Raw genomic sequence first — 19729 nt, 5'->3', positions numbered from 1 at the left:
TGCTGAACACAGGACAAAACTGGGGTAAGGGGGGAGTGGGCGCACTGAGGCAGCTAGATCAGCACAGGCAACAAAATCATCCTGGTACAAGAATCCCTTCCTTTCTTCTACACTATTAAACCCAGCACATCTAGGAAACCAGGAAGGATGTAGCACTGAAGAACAGAGCACAAAGCTCACTCTTTGAAAATGGTACATGTCACAACGGCCTTGCTAAGTATACAAACAAACGCAACTGATCTATTTTTTAAAAGTAAAAGACCAGAAGTCATTTTCACAATTTTAAAGATAACTAGAGTTCTAGCTTTCAAGCATAATCTTTTCTTTTCAGCTTATTTAGCATCACAGCCCCACTTCCAAAATATTTCATTTTTCCTAATTAAATTTATCTTATCCCTCAAGGTAATCCAGGTTTCCTTCTCAGAGCAGCCAAAAACATTTTCTTTAAAATCCTGCATTCAAGAAGAAAATTTTAACTGAGTGTGTCACTAGTCACTAGATAATACATATATAAAATGTACCAATTATACCTCACAAACTGAATGTAACATCTTACAACAGCAAAAAACACAAAACTGCTTTCTGAGTTCATGATTTTAATATTTGTATATCAGTCTTAATACAATAAGACTGATAAACCTCTCCTTCAAGACACCATGAGGAAGGATGAAATGGCAGCAAAGTGAGCTTCCCAGTGAGTCTTTACCTGAGGGGTGCAGCTGCTGACAGGCCGGATTTCATTGGTGAGAGGAGCCATGGAAACAAGCAGTGTGTAATTTTTGTTTAGAACTCTGCTGCAAGTTGCAGGGTCCAACCCAAGAAGGCTTTCACAGCGCAAGAGATCCAGAGGAAAACCTGAATTATGATCAACCACATACATAGAATGAAAGACTGACAATGTGAAAAAAAAAGAGTCTAAGATGAAACACTGGTACCTGCCTTGAGATTTAAATTTTTTTAATAAGGTAGAATATCTCTATTAAAAAGCACTTTAGGGGGCTTCCCTGGTGGCGCAGTGGTTGGGAGTCCGCCTGCCGATGCAGGGGGCGCGGGTTCGTGCCCCGGTCCAGGAGGATCCCACATGTCGCGGCGTGGCTGGGCCCGTGGGCCATGGCCGCTGGGCCTGCGCGTCCGGAGAGGCCACAACAGTGAGAGGCCCACATATCGCAAAAAAAAAAAAAAAAAAAAAAAAAAAAAGCACTTTATTTCCTAGGAGACCAATAAGACTCTTTAAGACTTAAAACTGAAAGTCTTTATTCTCTGGTCCAGAAAGATAACTGTCTACTGGTGTTTCTTCAGGCTAACCTTATACTTTAAAAATATGTTTGCTTTATCTTACTTCCTCTCCATCATGGCAGTGGCATCTTATGAAAGCCTAAATGCCATGGGAAAGCTGTATCCTTCCCTCCCCCAGTTTTCAATCTCTATAAAAACTCTGCAGCCAAGCTCTGAATTGACCAGAAGGGCAAGAATTCCTCATTTAGAAACATGTGCCTAAACTGTAGTCCATAAAGCAGGAACTCACTTAGCATGCAACTGATTTTAAGTGTCCCCATTCTTAATCCTGGAAAATACCAGTCCTACTGCTCTCTAAAAACATAAAGGGAATTTGGAGGGTCTGTCTGTGTCTGGCCTCTCACAGATAAACAAGGGGAGTGCCTGTGATCTTAACTAAGCTATATGAGAAAGGGTGGGTCCTTGCAGTAAGCCCTTTTCTGAAACACAAAAGGGTGAGAAGCTTCAGGTAAAACTCAACATTGTCAATGCCAAGTATAGAAAATATTTAATGAACACTAGGATATGGAAGGAAGTCTAAAGAGTTGATGATGGTTAAAACAAAGTTTTTACAACTGACTGCTTTTCTACAAATGAGGTTTAATTTCTAAACATTTCATAGTACTAGACTGCCAAATTACAAACAATGGCTTGAAGGTCTCACTTATACTGATCCTAGGGAAAAGATATCTTTTTAAAGACAAAGATACCTGGAAAAAAAATTATGCTTATAAAATGAAAAAAAGTTAGACCACACATTGTTTCTGTTTTTTAAGCAGTGCCTCATGCTGTCTAAAACCAAAAGATTACTAAGAAACTAGGCTTTTTCACACATATCAGAGGTTTGCTTCTATGACAGTATCAGAAGGCTTTTTGCTTTACAGTGAATACCAAGTACTACATGATACATTCAAACTACAAATTACTAGTGACATAAAAAAAAAATTCTTGCTACTCAAAACAAGATGCTTAAACACCAATACTATAGAATTTCTTGTTTAAAAAGGAGTAAGATTAAGTTATCACTCCTGGCACCTACAGAAAGTTACCTTTCTCAACATGGAGAATATTAAGCCCTAATGCCCTAAAAAGTTATTCTTTATCTGGAATGAACGACCTTCTTTTCCAAGAATCTAGAATGGTACTAGTTATACGCCATTATAAGAAAAATTGAGAAACAGTCACTTAAATCATCTTCTGTGTTCTGTGGTTCTAATGAGGAGCCCCAGTTAAGAAAGGCTGGTTAAAAGAATGAAACTTCATAAACAATTGCCCATTTGGTCCCATGGGGAGGGAGGAGTTAATCACATTTTAACTTTGGAGCCACATCAATTATTCTGAGCTCCAAAATAGTCAACTATTAAATATACCTTAAAGGTTAGAATTATACTTTACTTTCACACAGAATAGGTTTAGGTTTACCATTTAACTTAGTTGATGATACACAGACTATTCATGGTGAAAAACAAAGTTTAGCCCAACCTATTAAACAACGAATTGTTGATGAATAAATCAATAAAAACCTTAGTGTTCAAGAGAAGATGATGTAAGGAACAGAGCAAAGGAAAAAAATTCAAGAGACATGGATTCAAGTCCCAGCTCTTCCATTTACTAATTATATGGGTTTTAATGACCAAATGGGCAGATTTAACCAAGATAAGCTTCAATTTCTTTACCTATAAATTGAGTTACCCCTGGCTGGTCACTAGCACTAATATTCTTCGATTCTATGATGGGCAGTAAAAGATGGCTATAACAGAATAGTTCAAATATTCTAACCCATTATCTCGATAAGTCACTAAAAAATCCCAGAAATTCCAGGATTTGTACATCCAGAGACATATTTAAGACTGTGCCACTCACTGTTAGGTCACAAGATCTAATATTTGGTAACTATCAACAAATGCTTATCAATAAGTGCTTTAGACTCTTGGTGTTTGGTGATTTAATATTCTCAGTTTCAACTGTTTATGAATAACCTCAGAAAGAGCTCCAGCATGGAAGCATTTGTAATACTGCTAAAGCACAACTCTGAACCAAACACCCCAAGGCTGAAGAAGTGAGTCACTAGGTACTAAGCGTGTCTAGCCTCACTCAGCTAAACTACCTAGCATCTTTGTCCTCTCCTCTGCAACAACTCTTGTGAAGTGACAAGTGATTCTGCCCTAAATTTTTTTAGTTGAGCTGAAAAGAAAGCCAGATGCTGATGAAAGCAGTAGAACGAAAATGGATATGACTAAGAAAATGATGGTTCTTGGCCAGAAAACAGAACTTTTAGGTACATGAAAGAATGAGTGAAATTAAATGTGGTACTGGTGCTAAGAATTCAGTGTCCCAAAATGCAACTACTGTGAATGTCCAAAGACTTCACAATGTAATTACATTCACAGTGTAATGCTCTTACACTGGTGCCCAAGCTGTTGCATCTTTTTAAAAACACACATTCCTGGGTGCCATTCCACAATTTAGGAGCTAATACCATCTGTTCAACTAAAGTTCAGGAACCCCTTTCTACCACAAAACTGAGAGGGCACACTAGGGAAGTCACGATCTCTCTGGATTTCATGCTGTAGGGAAAGAGCCACATTAGAGTTCATCAATAGATTAAAACTGCTTCCATTTCTTTCTTTAACTTTTTGAAATGAGGTTATCTGTTCCCTTTTTTATTCTTTTAAGTAAAATACTTTAGTAAATATTATAGCAGCATTTGAATGTTTATTATCTTTATATAACGAATCTTTCATTCTTGATATTTCATGCTTCCTAAATAAATTTTGGCATTTGTCCATCTCTCAAAACAGATGCCTATTCTATATCCCATCCAGCTACTTAAACAAATTAACACTCCAACTCTTTTTGTAGGTAACTAAACAAATTTAGATACTACAAAAGTCAGTGGCACATAAAAGAGGAGAAACAGTAAAATAAGGTAAGGAACAGCTGATGAGTAGAGAAATTCTCAGAACAAACCAACAGTTATAAATTCAATGTGCTATCGATACAAAATGTTTTAAATAAGTGATGATTAAATAAGTGAGCATGACCTGTTTAATTTCTTAGAAAGAAGTTCCACAGGATCATGTCTTCAAAATCAAGTATTTTTATCATACCATAATTGGGTTGGTCTGGCTGTGCAGTTTGTGCAACTAGATCTTTATTATGACGCAGAAACAATATTGTGTTTCTCAGAGTGAGTGCATGATCAAAGTATCTCTGTGCTTCTCCTTCACCAGTGCTCTGAACCTAAACCAAGAGAAAACAAATTTTGCAACAAAAACCACTCTCGTGCCATTTATTCTAGTATATAACCATACAGTAGAAATATTATGATATTTAAAATCAGTAAATCAAAAATTTGCCCAGGCGATTTTGAAACAAATATTAACCCCAATCGTGGCTGGGCTTCCATGTGACTATACCTTTGAAGATGACAGAAATTACCCCAGCAAGTAAAACCAACAACTTCAGCAACCAAGTAATGTTAAATTGTACCATTATACGTTGTATGTTCCATATATGATTCAAACAAGGTGCTTTAAAAACTCTAAGATCTATATATTGTTTCATCCAAAAAAGTACTCCAATCCATGGTCACCAATTATGCCACTATCTTATCACCCTGTTCACAACTCTGCAAGGAACAATGGCATACGTGATTCAACACAGCTGTTCAACATTGCTGAACATACAGCTTAAAAATCACTCAATAAGGATTCACTGAGTCCCTATTATGTGCTATGACCTCTCTAGGATGTTAGGAGAGAGTGGTGGACAAAACTCCTGCCTTCATGTATGCTCTTCTGACACTGAGCCAGTCACCTGTTTAATATGTAAAAACATACACATTCCAGAAACAACACAAAAAACAGAAGGTAAGGTCTACAGGGGGAAATAACGAAATTATAGATTTGCATGAAATTAATAAGATCAACTGATTAATCAAGATGAAGCTTAAAAAATAGCTAAGAAACTATTTTTGCCCAAAAAAAAAAAAAAAAAAACTAAACTAAACTTCAGACTAAAGGGCTTTCCCAAGAATGACTATGTGGTAAAAAAGAATACAGATATATAAAGTGTAAAAGGGATCTTCCAATTTGCTAAACATGATAAAACACTAGTTGAGGTGAGAAAAATAAAAATCAGGAAAACATGTTAAAATGTGCTAAATATAAAAAATTTACTGGCAAAAGATGATATACAATAAGAAATAGGGTTAAACAAGATATTAAAAGTATTGAGGAAATAAAAATATAAAGATAAAAGTTAAAGAGACAAATTAATAACAAGGATTATCTCAGGCACTAAAAATCCTATGGAGAAGGGGGAGTGGAAAAAAATGTATGGTTAAGTCTTTTTTCTGAGATGTAAAGGAAGTAAAAAATCATAAAAAATTCTCTAAACGTACATGAGTTCATCACTAAAGCACAAAAGTTACCAAAATTATTAGTCAAAGAATAGATTAGGCACACAAACTGCTTGCATAAAGAAGTGCAGAGGACAGAATAAAATATCCAGGGAATGAAAAACACCAAAAGGGCAATCAAGATTTAGAGCTAAGGAAAACTAGGCTGTACTCATGAGGAAAAAGACGGTTAAGAACAAATATGGCTGAAGTCTTCAAGACGCTAAAAGCGGTAGTGAGAGTGGACATAAATACGATACCCAGGGACACTGTTCTAGATTTAAGATAAGTGGAACAAAAACTTCAAATAAAATTGCTTAGGAGTAGATCTTAGAGTCATATTGAAAAAAAAAGTTAAAGGCTACTTTAGAAAAGTGCAATTTACAAAATTACACATAGTCTTAAGATTTCTATGCCCCATTTCTTCATTATATCAAGTTATGCTAACAGCTTAGATGAGGTAGACAAATCACTGTTTTTAAATCACAAAATTCATTCATCCGCTCAATATGTTTAAGCCTAAATGACTGCCACGGTATTAAAGTGCGGATGAGGTAGCAGTGAACAAGAATATACGAAAAATCTACATAATCAATAACTGATGTTTTATCAAGCAAGAGAAGATTCCAAATGCCTTGACATCCCATAATAAGCTATCTAGATTTACCTTTTCTAGTTCTATAAGAAAGCTGTCCAGAGACTCATCTGAGAGTTTGCCAACTTCGAACATTGTGACTGCATGGCTTTTCAAGTTCTGCAATAAAGAAACAAAAATAAAACTAAAATGTACCTTATTTGAGCCTATTATTAATAAGTTGTAGTTTTCCCTTAGATTTATATTACACTTTCCAATACATTTAAACTTAAGGGTGGGTGAGGAGCTGATTTTTCTAATAACAAAAGTAGCCCTCACTAAAAAGTTCCGACATTCCTCTAAGGAATATAAGACAAAGGCAGTTGCATTTTTCTGGGAAAAATCTAGTACTTAAAAAAAGATATAAAAGCACAGAATTATTTTATATCTAATCTTTATTTTAAACATTTTCGTATTTAAACAAGAATCTGACTTACTGGTGAAAGGTTTCCCATCATTAAAAAGGCAGTAAGAGTTGAGTCAAACAGGAATGCAATACGCTTTGTATACCCTGTAGACAAACTCAAACTGCTTATACTGGCTGTGTCTGTTGGGAGAAAGAAAAATCATAGTTTAAAAATCAAGTAAGTGAAAACTGTTCTTTGCTTATCATTTGGAATGAGAAAGTATTTCATTTCAGCTTCATTTAATAATCAGAAAGTACATAATATAGGTAACACTGTAGTCACAAGAGGTCCCAATCCTACCTATCTCCAACATAGAGATAAAAAAAGTTAAAGTTCAAAAAAAAATTTTTTTAAAGGCACTTACTTCTGTAGTAAATTTTTTGAAAACCAATAATAAACCAAGACTTGATCACTGTCAGATCAATAAGACTACCTAGCCAAACCTCTACAGACAAGTCACCTGGCTCAGGTAACAGCTACTTAGGGTAGGAGCAGAAGCCCACGTTGCGTGCCCCTCTCCCCTCCCAACACAAAACCATGTGCAGCCCGCTCGTCCACTATGCTTTGCCTCCCTCTGTGCTCAGCCCAAGCAATGGCCTTCCTGCACTCACCAGCTGGCATGCTCTTATTCATTCTCAACCCAAAAATCATCTTCTCTACGAAGGCTCCTAAACCTCTCTAGGCAGAAAGAGGGCTCTTCCTCTTTGCGCTCCACAAGCACCATAATGCTTCTCACACTGTGGTGGTTTTTATGGTTATACTCTCCAGACTTAGTTTTTGGAAGGAAACTACCATACTCTTGTCAATTTTATACCCCTAAAATCTACCACAAGGCCCAACATATGGGTAAGTACTCAAAGACTACTTTTGAATGACTGAAATCCAGAACAAACCACAAAATAACTGTTAAGCCTGGAGAGTTTGCTTTATGAGTGTATGTGCAGACACATGGCTTATCTACAGACAGACTCAAACTGAGTTACTGCTAACCTGGATCTTCTTGACTATTTGTATCAGTGTCAGTAGCCGATGAAGCTTCTTGTACAGGACTCCTACTTTCCCCGCCATCCCATGATAGGAGCATCTTTTGTGGATCTAAAGTACTCCTATTAATGAAGAATACATTCACTTTTTAAAAATCATATAAATGATCATATATAAAAACAGCTACTGAAGTCAGTACTTAAATTATGAACGTCCACCTAAATCCACTCTTACATTCAAGCCCCAAATTGAGACACAGTCCCAAAATACTCTGCACACACAGAAAAGTTTCTTAACTAAACCCATGGATAGGCTTCAGGAAATTTGAGAATGTTTAAAAATTATATGTAAAATATTGTATGAGCTTTTCTCTGGGGAAAGCATTTTAGTTTTCATCAGATTCTAAAAAAGATGACCACACACAAGGTTAACAACCACTAATATGTATATGGTTCACCTCAGTTGACAGGTTGAATAAGTAAAATTTTTGTATGTAAAACAATGCTTTTTTCAAAAAGAAACTCTCCTACTAAATAAATGAGTTACTTTAGTCTGTTTACGGATGGAACATTCTTCCACGATGAATGAAGTTGATCCAAATTTATTACTTGTCCCTTCTTATGGGCAAACCCCAATCGGCAGTACATTGACACAGCATTCTGAAAGGAATATAAAGGAAATGCACATCTGAAATAAACTAGACTTCAGAATGTTTGTAGAGAAAAAATTATTATGGACTATGCTTACAGTGAGCCTCAAACATTTTCATCCCATAACTAGAAGAAAAAATTTTCAGTAGGCCTAGTCTTCCCCTAAGGTCTTCACATATGTACGAGAGGGAATGCTCCCAACTGTCTGGCCTGGGCCTCCCTAGATCCACCCCCAAAGAAGCGGAAGTTGTTGCTTTATCTGACTTCATTACAAGATACTGTGACTTCACTACAAGACACGGTCAGGCTGCTTTCTGGTGGGCACAGATGGGTGAGTACAGCTTTCACTCCCTGGGATGGAATACTGCTTCAGGGTTCTTATTTTGCTCTTCTCTATCTTTGTAAGCACCCCGACTGTGCACACTTCCTCTGACGGCTAACAAGAATCTCACTGCTTCCGTTTCTCAGTATCAAGACAAAAATCTATAATCCATTCAGTATTCTTATCACAAGTGAAGAGAGTATAAAAATTACATACCTTAACCAGGGATAGGTCTATCTCAAGAACATTTGCAAGCTGGAAAATAAAATTTTAAAAATATTTTACATTCTAAGAATCATAAGCATATTACACAGTTGTAATAGACAATTTAACCATAATCAGAAAAATTTTAATTATTAATAACTGAGTCTGAATAAATTTTGTAATCAGAATTTTTTTCGTTCCATATCTCTAAGACACTTAGAGGAGTACAAATCCAGGCAGTGACCATAACAACTGAATTACTTAGCCTTTAATTTCATCTCATTCAAAATAAAAAAAATTTCCAGATCAGTCAATTGTCTACAATGCTTTTATTATAAAGTCATATAAAGTTATTTAACCCATTCATAAGCTATTAACTAAAAAAATTTTAATATACATATGCAGGAAGTAACTTAAGAATAGTGAACTTAAGTATATTAATGGTCCAAGATCTAACCATGGGTGGACTTTGAAAATATTTTAATTATATCATTAAATAATTTTATCTACTTTACACAAACTTATTTTATAATCTTGAGATTAAGTTCTTTCATAAGATGCTATCATACTTACCTCTGCAACATTAGTATGCTCATCTATTGAAACAAATATCTTATAGAGTAGAGTTTCAAAATAATCACCTTGCACTCGATTCATTACAAAACCTTCAAGAGGAGGAACTAAAATAAACAAAACAGACTTTTCTCAGTGACATAATTTTATAAAACAAGAAAGTTTAATTCAAACATCTAATTGAAAAGAGACCTCCAACTTAGGGGCTGAATTCAGCTTTTGATTCATTTTACCAACTCCATAGCAAGTTTTCCTAAAACTCCCAAAGTAAGGTCATATGCAATGCTGTCTACACAGAGTGGACGCTTAAGGCAGAGCATAAATCCTACAAAGAGTAATTTCATCCCCATGGACCTCTCAGCGTTACCGAGGCAGAGAAGTGCTAGAGGCATGGACTTGGTAGAACGGCAGGGGCGCCGGTGCTGCTCCAGAATGGGGAAGCCTGCCAAGGGTGTGTTTCTGATGCGTCTAGGGCAGCAGGTGGCTGGTCTAAAGCAGAGAAGCAAGAACTGCAAGTCACCATGCTATCCAAAACCAGGTGGACAGAAGGTATTGGCTCTCTGCCCTCCACATCATCCCTGCTCCATCCTGAGAAAAGGGGAAATTCATCTGCATGACTGCCACGTTTATCACTGGTATAATTTGCTCTTTGGGGCTTTCTATTCTGTAACCTCCTCAATGGGAAGAGGGTCAAGACCTTCCGCACAAGAGGCTGCCCGATTGATGCTCCCCACCTGTTTATTCTTACTCACTTCTCTCCATCTCTTTGGTCCAGATGCTCTAACCCACTTTACTAGAGTGCTCTGCCTGGCCAGCAATAAAGAGGCACTATGCTTTCCTTTGCCATTCTCCCCTGTGGGCACACTTCCCCTGAAAACATCGTGGGAAGAAGGCGTGTGCCTAGGCCATAGCAGGATTTGGGTGTCCCTGTGTCCTCTAACCCTAACACCACCTAACTGCACCCAAAACCTAAATTATTCCCAACAGAGAGATATAAGACAAAATTCAAGTGGTCAAAATGAAGGCACTGTGAAGAACCACAATGTATACATCAGGATAGGCTATCTACTTTACAGCTCTGGCTCATGTCATTTTCTGATTTAGTGCTACCCATATTTCCAATCATCCAAGGACTGTTAAGGACTAAAGGTTTCTTTTTAGAAATATTTTAGTAATCTCATTTTTTTACATAATTAATTCTTTTCCTACACTCTCAGCTGTGTGAATACGAAGTGTAAACGTTTACTGAACACTTACTAAGTGCCAGACTATACTACTAGCTACTTTATATATACAATTTCACTTAATGCTCTTAATGTTAAGAGTTGTTCAAAACTATACCCTATCTTAGAGATGAAGAAACAAGGCACTGGGCTTCCCTGGTGGCGCAGTGGTTGAGAGTCTGCCTGCCGATGCAGGGGACATGGGTTCGTGTCCCCGTCTGGGAAGATCCCACAGGCCGCGGAGCGGCTGGGCCCGTGAGTCATGGCCGCTGAGCCTGCGCGTCCGGAGCCTGTGCTCCACAACGGGAGAGGCCACAACAGTGAGAGGCCTGCGTACCGCAAAAAAAAAAAAAAAAAAAAAAAAAAGAAACAAGGCACTAAAAGGTTAGAAATACACAATTTACATCTAGGCAAAAAGAATGAGGCAACTCTACATAAAGAGATATGGAACAGTATCAATGTATAATTAAAAAAGCAAAGTATGAGCTGGATACACCATCTGCGTAAGAATAAAAACACACAAAAAAGGATATATACATATACGCCTATGTGCATAGTATGTTTTTGGAAGAATATACAGGAAACTTAGTGGCGGCTGAGAGAGGAACTGACTGGTTAGGGGCAGGCATGGGAAGCAGACTTTTTATACTCTTCTGTAAATTTAGTATTTTATAATCATAATTACTGCCTACTCAAAAAATACATTAACAAAAATAAAAATAAAGAAAAATACCTGGAAAAAGCAAAAAAAGTTACAGAAAAAAAAAAGGAAGGCCTGGCCATAAACACATGGTAACACAAATAAAAAATAGAGGTCAGGACACACTAGACTATGATAACCTGATATGAGGGAGTCGTGCTGTGAAAAGCCCCCCAACACTCATTGTTAACAGTAAGGTCCCTGGGGTTTTGTGACACTTCATATTTGATTACACAATATCTTAGAATGGTAAAAGATATCACAAACAAGAATAATACCTAAAAGATATGATGGGAAACACACTTATAATACATAACCTTAATATAACAAGTGCTTCTATAAATTGGTAAGAAATCTAATCTAGACGGAAAAAAAGCCAAGGATGTGTCCAAGAATGTTAACCACATCACCACTGAGGCAAAAAAATAAATAAAATAAAAAAGAATAAAATATTTAAAAAAGGAAATGATCTAAACAACCAGCAACAGGGAAATGGTTTACTTAATTGAAATATACAAGGGTCTTAATATTGATTTAACTTGGGGAGGTGGGTGAAGAGGAAGGGAGGAAGAGATAAAGATAAAAAAGATGGTAGTGACATGAAAATATAAGACACAGATATGGCAGGTAAAAATGAAGAACAAGGACTTCCCTGGTGGTTCAGTGGTTAAGAATCCACCTGCCAATGCAGGGGACATGGGTTCAAGCCCTGGTCCGGGAAGATCCCACATGTTGCAGAGCAACTAAGCCTGTGCGCCACAACTACTGAGCCTGTGCTCTAAAGCCCGTGAGCCACAACTACTGAGCCCGTGTGCTACAATTACTGAAGCCTAGAGCCCGTGCTCCACAACAAAGAGAAGCCACAATGAGAAGCCCGCACACCACAACAAAGAGTAGCCCCTGCTCGCCGCAACTAGAGAAAGCCCACGCGCAGCAACGAGACCCAACGCAGCCATAAATAAATAAACAAATAAATAAACAATGTAAAATGAAGAACATATAATTGTATGATATTACTGAATATATGTAGAAACTTATGCACTGAACAAGGTTTAAAAGGTGACATAAATGTATAAAAACACTGGTTTGATTTAGGATTGTGAGAAATTTATCTCAGATTTCTATTATTTTAATACAGTGCTTACACCAACAAAAGATAAAAATGAAAGGAATTTAACTAAAACCACCTCAATGAGTTGCAACGTAATGAGGAAGAAATGTTTTTTTTTGAAAAATTCTAACATCAAAGATCCCAGAATGATATGTGTCTAACGTAACAGGGTGACACACAATGCCCAGCACCTAGCAGCCATTCAAAAAACATTGAGAAATATTAGCACATATTTACCTGCTATACAACTGTCATCAGATATTGGTACATCCAGATAAATAAATCCTTTGTTATATAAACCTACAGAAGCAAAAGTATCTTGTTTTAGATGAACCAGTAAGCACTGTAATTTAAAAAAATAAAAACTTTATTCCTGATTTTCTGTAAAGATTCTTACAACTTAATGGTATATGAAAAGGAAAAAAGTAAGACAGAAGAAAAAAAAATTACATCAAAGCTTTCAAATCTTGGTTTCCCTCAAATGCTCAGAACTGCAAAATTTTTCTTATGATTCATTTGTATAAATTTCTAATCTATGTGACTAATTATAGCCACACTGGAAAACAATGGACTAAGGTCACATTTCAAACAATAACATGCCTTAGGAAATATTACTGTTCTTACCTAATTGATAAATAATTGCTATAAATTGCTGATGGCTTAAAATAATTTTTTATGTTGACGAAAGACCATTTCTACTAACCACTTACTATGTACTACATTGTAATCTAGTGATCCAGAGAGTTGAGGGCCTGCATCAATGATCTTATCAATAGCGCATTTCTCGGGCAAAGTGCATATCTAGGAAAAGCAAAATATTTTCAATTAGGTCCTGTCCAAATTAACTAACTGGTAAGTTTCCTGAAATCTATTCATGTTTAAACCAATGATTATAAGTCATTAGTTGAATGAACTACTTATTTTTTTCAGTTTTTACTCTAGAATTCAAACAAAAAAAGCCACACACAACCATCAATTAAGGTGTCAAAATATGCTACCAACAGAACTCATACAACAAAGCAATTTTAAGTGCCAATACTTGCTGGTAAGTAATGTGCTCACTAATAAATAGTAATATTGACTCATCTTCTTTGCACTGGAATCTGATCCATTTGCTGATTCTGGATCTCTCAAACCAGAAGTTCATTCACATGCCACAGGATTATTATCACTGACAAGATCAGCATCTTATGACACAGTCTGACATCTCTGCTCAGAAGTAAATGCACTGAAGCAGAATTTCTAAGCCTTGCACTCACTGGATTTATTCTGTCCTCGGAAGTAAAACAAAATGCCAACTAAAAAAAAATCCACACGCTCACTTAATTCCTTCAGCCACAGGGATATGACTGGTCTCTAGGCACATCGTCTGCTATTCCACCTTTTTCCCCTAAATCAACATCCCTTCTAAAATGTATAAAGCTTATAGCAAATGTGGTCTGACCACTGGGAATAGTATTTCCCTTGATCTTGACACTATTCCCTATCAAGCACTTACCACTTCAGTACAGCAGTTCAGCACACTGATTAAGAGCACAGCAAACTGCCTGGGTTAAAATCCCAGACCTTTACTAGAACTGTGACTGGAGCCATTACTTCATTTCTCTGCGCTCACTTTCCTCACATGTGAAAGAGGCTACAAATAACACACAGCTCTGGGGTTGTGATGAGACTCAAATGAGACAATATAAAAAGCAGCTGGAATAGTGCCTGGCACACTGAGCACACAGCAAGTCCTCAAAAACCGTCGGCAATACTATTGCTGGTAGCTGTGGCATCACGTCACTTTACATGAAACATGTAAGTAAAATCCCCAGATGACTGTACATGAACCAAGTCAAGTCTCCCTGATGATTAAAGAGTATTTTCGAAAACTTCCAATTTCTAGCCTACTAAGTTTAATTTCCTTCAGGAAAACCAACTAGTGTTACTTTTTGTAAAAAAGTTATGTAACTATAGTTAAAAATTATAATTTTTAAAATAAAAATCCTATGTTTAACTTTTAAAGTTATCTACCTTTATGTCATCCTCTGTGATATATGCAGCCTGCACCACCCACCATGCCTCTATGGCAATTTCCACCGGCTTTACTGGTAGAAGATCACGGGCCGTTTTCCGTCTGAAAAATTTCTGCAATGGTACAAACATCAGAGCATTTGCAATCTATCTAAAATTACTACTTTCTTTTTTTATTGATAACAGTATAGCAAGACAGCTTCCAACAGACTAAATAAATATCTTTTAAAATTCTCATGTTTTAAAATCTAAAGTATTCTAGATATACTGAATGGAGAAACTCATTTCTTAAATTATTTCAAAGTAAATTACTTCAAAACACTACCATTAAATCTGGATCTAAATCCAGAAATTCAAAGGAAACCCAGGTGAAAATGCATTTGTGTACTGATCTCACCCATGAAATGAACCCTGGGAGTGGAATGAGCAGGTGAAAAGACCAGCAGAGCAAAGTTAACTTTTAAAAATAAATGAAATGTCTTATGCCTTAGATATTCTTAATTCAATAATCACTTAAGCTATAACCTAGAGATACTGATGAGTTGTTTCTGTATTAAGCATATTTTATTTGATGAAAGAAATCATAATTCATTATTTCTACTACTTAAAAATTTAATCAGATTGCGTGATAAGGAGGACAAGAAATTAGAAGGGAAGGGAAACAACTAACTTACTTTTGATGATCTACACTGATTCATCAGATCAATGTACTGGTTCCTTCCTATGCCAAGAAGCCTTAGACCTAAAAGAAAGAGCCTTTCCTTTAAAATCATTTAATACATCTTGAAATGTCAGTACACTCACAACCTACTAGGAAAAAACCTTTGACTTTCATTCATCTTTTGATTACTGACAGATGATCAATATCAAATTAAAAAGAATTCTTCAAACACAACATAAAAGACAAGCAACTGGAGAGGTGAATTCAAGCTGACACTTTGACAATGCTAACTGAGAAAATTTTTAAAAAGCAGAAGTCCTCCCAATTCCAGGAAGTCAAAATGTACTTCTCTGCAAAAGTTTCTTCTTAACACAACAGAACTATGTCACATTTCAAATACACACTTCATTAAAATAAGCATAATAAAACACCAGCAAATTATGTTAATAACAACCATATATCATGCTGCAAAAATATTGTGCACAAATTTTCTTTCCTCATTTGGTATACACCACAGCCCAAGTATCAGAAAGAACTTCATTCTCTAGAAATACAGAGACTAGTCCCATTTTTCTGATTCTACCACTCCAAAATATTCCTCTCTCAGACATTTAGACTAAATCTTATACTTGACTTGTATCACCTGATAAAATTCCTATCAATAATGTTGCTTGCTGTCCTCATCTTTCAAGTCTTCCAGGTTAAAAGCACAATAATGAAAGGCAAGAGCACGCATGCACAAAGACACTCTAAACACTGCCTCGTTCTTCAGCATAATTAAATACTTACAGTCAGCAGCAGTGAAATTGGGCAATGAATCATAACTTTTCTCACTGTTCATAATGTCCTTTTAAAAAGAAAAAAACATAAATGTTAAACGCAAAATGTCCTTGCCACAAGAAGCACTGAGATCAGAGCCTGGCGACCTAGAGCATGCATGTCACAGTGTGGCATGTACCACGAGGTCCCAACCTAGCAACTGAAGGTCAGGCTTTCAGGTCTGGGCTCCTCACAGCACACTATGAAGCCCAGATAGTTGCCCAGTAACCTCTGCCCTGTGGAAGCTATGCAAGGAATACCTCTCTCAGAGTTCAGGGTTCCAGGCTCTCCACACTTCATACCTGATCCTAGACTCCTACCCTAGAATTAGAGAGAATCCCGAGAGAAGGCCCAACAGTGTGTCATAACTCCATTAACAAGCATCCAAGACAAGCACTGCCGACAAAGACCTTAACCGCTCAGCAGCCTCTGCTCCTCCAAATCCCAACCAGCAAGAGTCAAACTCAGTATCCAGCTTCTTGCAACCTTCATCTGTTTCTCCAGTAATAAACCAGCTGTTTACTGTGGGGATAAGACCCATTTTTAGCCCAGGAGTTATACCCAATGGTATAAAAACAGATACCAAAGAACAGCAAGCACATGGATGCACTGAAAGCTGGTAAATGGGACAAAACCTCACTCTATTATCTCCCCCAAACCTGTGGACAACACCAGAAAAATAATCAGAAAGACAGCAACGAAACTATTCTACACACTGCTTAGCTGCCACCTTCATTATGCTACCCTGGTTCTAGGGAAAGGGACTGACAGAAACCTGGGCGGCCAGGCCTCAAGCCTTACTTTGTATTTCCTCCAAAACAGGGACACAGGAGACATGGGACTACAGAAGTGCCTGTGAAGAAGGGGCTTAAGGAGACAGGCAAAGATAGCTCCTGTGAAGGCAGCCACGTCCTAAAGGGAGCTAACCTCACTGCTACTGCAGGCGCCCAACTCCTTCAGTTCTAGGCTGCCCTCTGCTCTTCAAGTGGCTGGTGAGCCCAGAACAGTAGCACTCAAATAGAATTAATAGCAAATGAACACTAGATAAATACTGCCAATCTTTACAAAGAACTCACTTAAAAACAGTATATAGGGGCTTCCCTGGTGGCACAGTGGTTGAGAGTCTGCCTGCCGATGCAGGGGACACGGGTTCGTGCCCTGGTCCAGGGGGATCCCGCATGCCGCGGAGCGGCTGGGCCCGTGAGCCATGGCCGCTGAGCCTGCGCATCCGGAGCCTGTGCTCCGCAACGGGAGAGGCCACAGCAGTGAGAGGCCCGCGTACCGCAAAAAAACAACAACAAAAAAAACCCCAGTATACAACTACTATTTAAAGCTATTCAACACAGGCCTAAAAACTGCCTTTGGAAAAAGGCTAACATCTAAAAGTTAGTAATCACAGAAAGATTAGCAACCAGGACTACTAATACAATTCTATTCTTCTGAAACATGCATTATATAATGTTGGGTCTATATCATCATTTATTCTTTCTACAGTTAGAAAACAGCTAAATATATTAAGCTTCTCTGCGCTTAATGTTCAACTCTGTCACCCACATTTTCAACCTTAACAGTGTATTAAAAGCAATAAATTTTATACAAACCGTGCTAACATAAATGGCTGATTAACGCTACGACAGCACAAAGGGTCAACAACGTCTTCAAGAACACAAAATAAAGACAGATACTTTCCTGCCGAGAAAACACTGATAAGGACAAATACTTGCACAAGTGTGGCTGCAACAGTTAACTTGTAAGCAACCGTCTTTTTTACACTATAAACTCAGAAACAATGTCCACCGTGGCTGAGTGCTGGTCATCATTCACAAAGCATCCCCGACATGAAGTCCCCTCCCATCCCTGAAGATTCACGTACCCTGTAAACTCACCTCCATAATCCCAGTGTAATATAAAAATGGTGTTATCCTCAGGCCCTTTACCATGATATCTGATAAATGGTAAGGGTACAGCATGAGATGATCTCGACTGTACTTTAACAGTTCCTCATAGTACTTGCGTTCATCTTTCTTGACATGTTTAACTGGGAAACAAAGGGAAATTCTCCAGTTTTTTTTCAGATCTTATACTTAAATATAATTATCAAGGAGAAACACTTTACAAACTAATATTAATTAAAAAGAAAAGTATGTAAATTGGAAGAGAATAAAACAATTTAAGTTGGAACAAAGAAACAATTACACCACAAGCAACAGACTTCAGAGTATATAAGTAAAATGTATGGGACAGTAAAGTAGAGAAATAATTCTTAACAAATCAAAAAGCAAAGAAAGTGAGCATGGAATGTCTCCTCCAAAAAACATAAGCTATAATCCATCCAATCCCTATGATACTTTACAAGACAGCCAATCTGAATGGCAGTTTTCTATGAAATCAAGTCTATTTTTAAAAATTATTTGCTGGTTTCTGTGTTTTAAATGTAAAAACACCTCTGACTTCCATGGAATACGTTTTCATAGAAAACCTATCTCTGAAATACTATGCTTAAAATAAGAGTAACAAATGGGAGGGAAGACTAGCAGGGCAACAGAATAATCAAAGTAATCTGACAAATAAAAAGCAAACATTTTAAAAAAAGTTTTTTTAAAAAAATGGAGTCAATTATGTTTAAAATTTGTTCCAATTATTACAGAAAGAGTCTTCATTAAAGTTTTATTATTTGGAAAATTTATAGAGACCAAAACAAAACTCAAAGTCAAAATTCATTAAGAAGGAACGTACTTCTTTTCTGGCATATTTTCTCACTAAACTAAAAAGAGGACAACTGAATCAAAATTAATATTCTATAGGTAAAATGAATCTATAAACAGTACTCTAAAAAATAATTTTCATTGGAGTTAGAAAAATCTACTTGCTAATGTAAATTACTGTTAGGTGTGATGGGTCATTATAGAATTTATTAAAGGCTGTACATGGAAAAATTTCAGTACTATGAAATATATAATGAAAAGATAGGACAGATTTACGAAAATGTAATTCAGCAGTAGTCATTTCTACCTCAATGTAAAAATGTCTCTACTTACCTAAGTTATTTCTGTATCGTAACTGATTGCGGATACTGTACAGGACAACCTGCTTCTCATATTCTCTCTGTGAATTTCCAAGACTCTAAAAAAAATTGCAAATAGATTTAAAATAGTTTCTAAACTAAACAACAGTACTTTTACCCCATAAAATTTCAATACCATGCCCCCTAATTTTATCCTGGAATCTCTAATTTCCAGAACTGAGTAAAGATTTTCTTAAATTTTATCATACAAACTTTCCTGCTATGGTATTAGAGCAAAAATTCAATGTGTTTATCTTCAGTCTCCCTTTCTAAAAGGACTTACTGAAATTATCTAAAGTATTTAATATCAAATAAAAGAGCAGTCTGAGAGCATAACTTCACTTAAGTTAACAAAAAACTAAGTTCTACTAATAAAGATTTCCCTCTTTTGTTTTTTTTAAACATCTTTATTGGAGTATAAATGCTTTACAGTGGTGTGTTAGTTTCTGCTTTATAACAAAGTGAATCAGTCATACATATACATATGTCCCCATATCTCTTCCCTCTTGCATCTCCCTCCCTCCCTCCCTCCCACCCTCCCCATCCCACCCCTCTAGGTGGTCACAAAGCACCGAGCTGATCTCCCTGTGCTATGCGGCTGCTTCCCACTAGCTATCTATTTTACATTTGGTAGTGTATATATGTCCATGCCACTCTCTCACTTTGTCCCAGCTTACCCTTCCC

General features: G+C 36.8%; 1 protein-coding gene across 1 annotated transcript in view; it reads right to left on the bottom strand.

Moving 5' to 3' along the window:
• The window catches only part of FAM91A1 (family with sequence similarity 91 member A1), a 39550-nt gene that overhangs the window by 13661 nt on the left and 6160 nt on the right, over positions 1–19729 (bottom strand). The window contains exons 2-17 of the mRNA XM_007456045.1: positions 19020–19104; positions 17868–18019; positions 15952–16009; positions 15176–15243; positions 14502–14615; positions 13196–13286; positions 12723–12785; positions 9452–9558; positions 8891–8929; positions 8249–8361; positions 7709–7824; positions 7330–7332; positions 6749–6858; positions 6345–6431; positions 4386–4518; positions 707–855 (exon numbers count right to left, since the gene is read on the bottom strand). Coding sequence (XP_007456107.1) covers positions 707–855; positions 4386–4518; positions 6345–6431; positions 6749–6858; positions 7330–7332; positions 7709–7824; positions 8249–8361; positions 8891–8929; positions 9452–9558; positions 12723–12785; positions 13196–13286; positions 14502–14615; positions 15176–15243; positions 15952–16009; positions 17868–18019; positions 19020–19104 — 1488 coding nt within the window. The remainder of the gene's footprint in view (positions 1–706; positions 856–4385; positions 4519–6344; positions 6432–6748; positions 6859–7329; positions 7333–7708; positions 7825–8248; positions 8362–8890; positions 8930–9451; positions 9559–12722; positions 12786–13195; positions 13287–14501; positions 14616–15175; positions 15244–15951; positions 16010–17867; positions 18020–19019; positions 19105–19729) is intronic.

This window comes from Lipotes vexillifer, unplaced genomic scaffold (genome assembly GCF_000442215.2).
Source record: "Lipotes vexillifer unplaced genomic scaffold, Lipotes_vexillifer_v1.1 scaffold84, whole genome shotgun sequence".
NCBI lineage: Eukaryota > Metazoa > Chordata > Mammalia > Artiodactyla > Lipotidae > Lipotes > Lipotes vexillifer.
The sequence above is the reverse complement of the archived record's forward strand: the minus strand, read 5'-3'. Positions and strand labels throughout refer to the sequence as shown.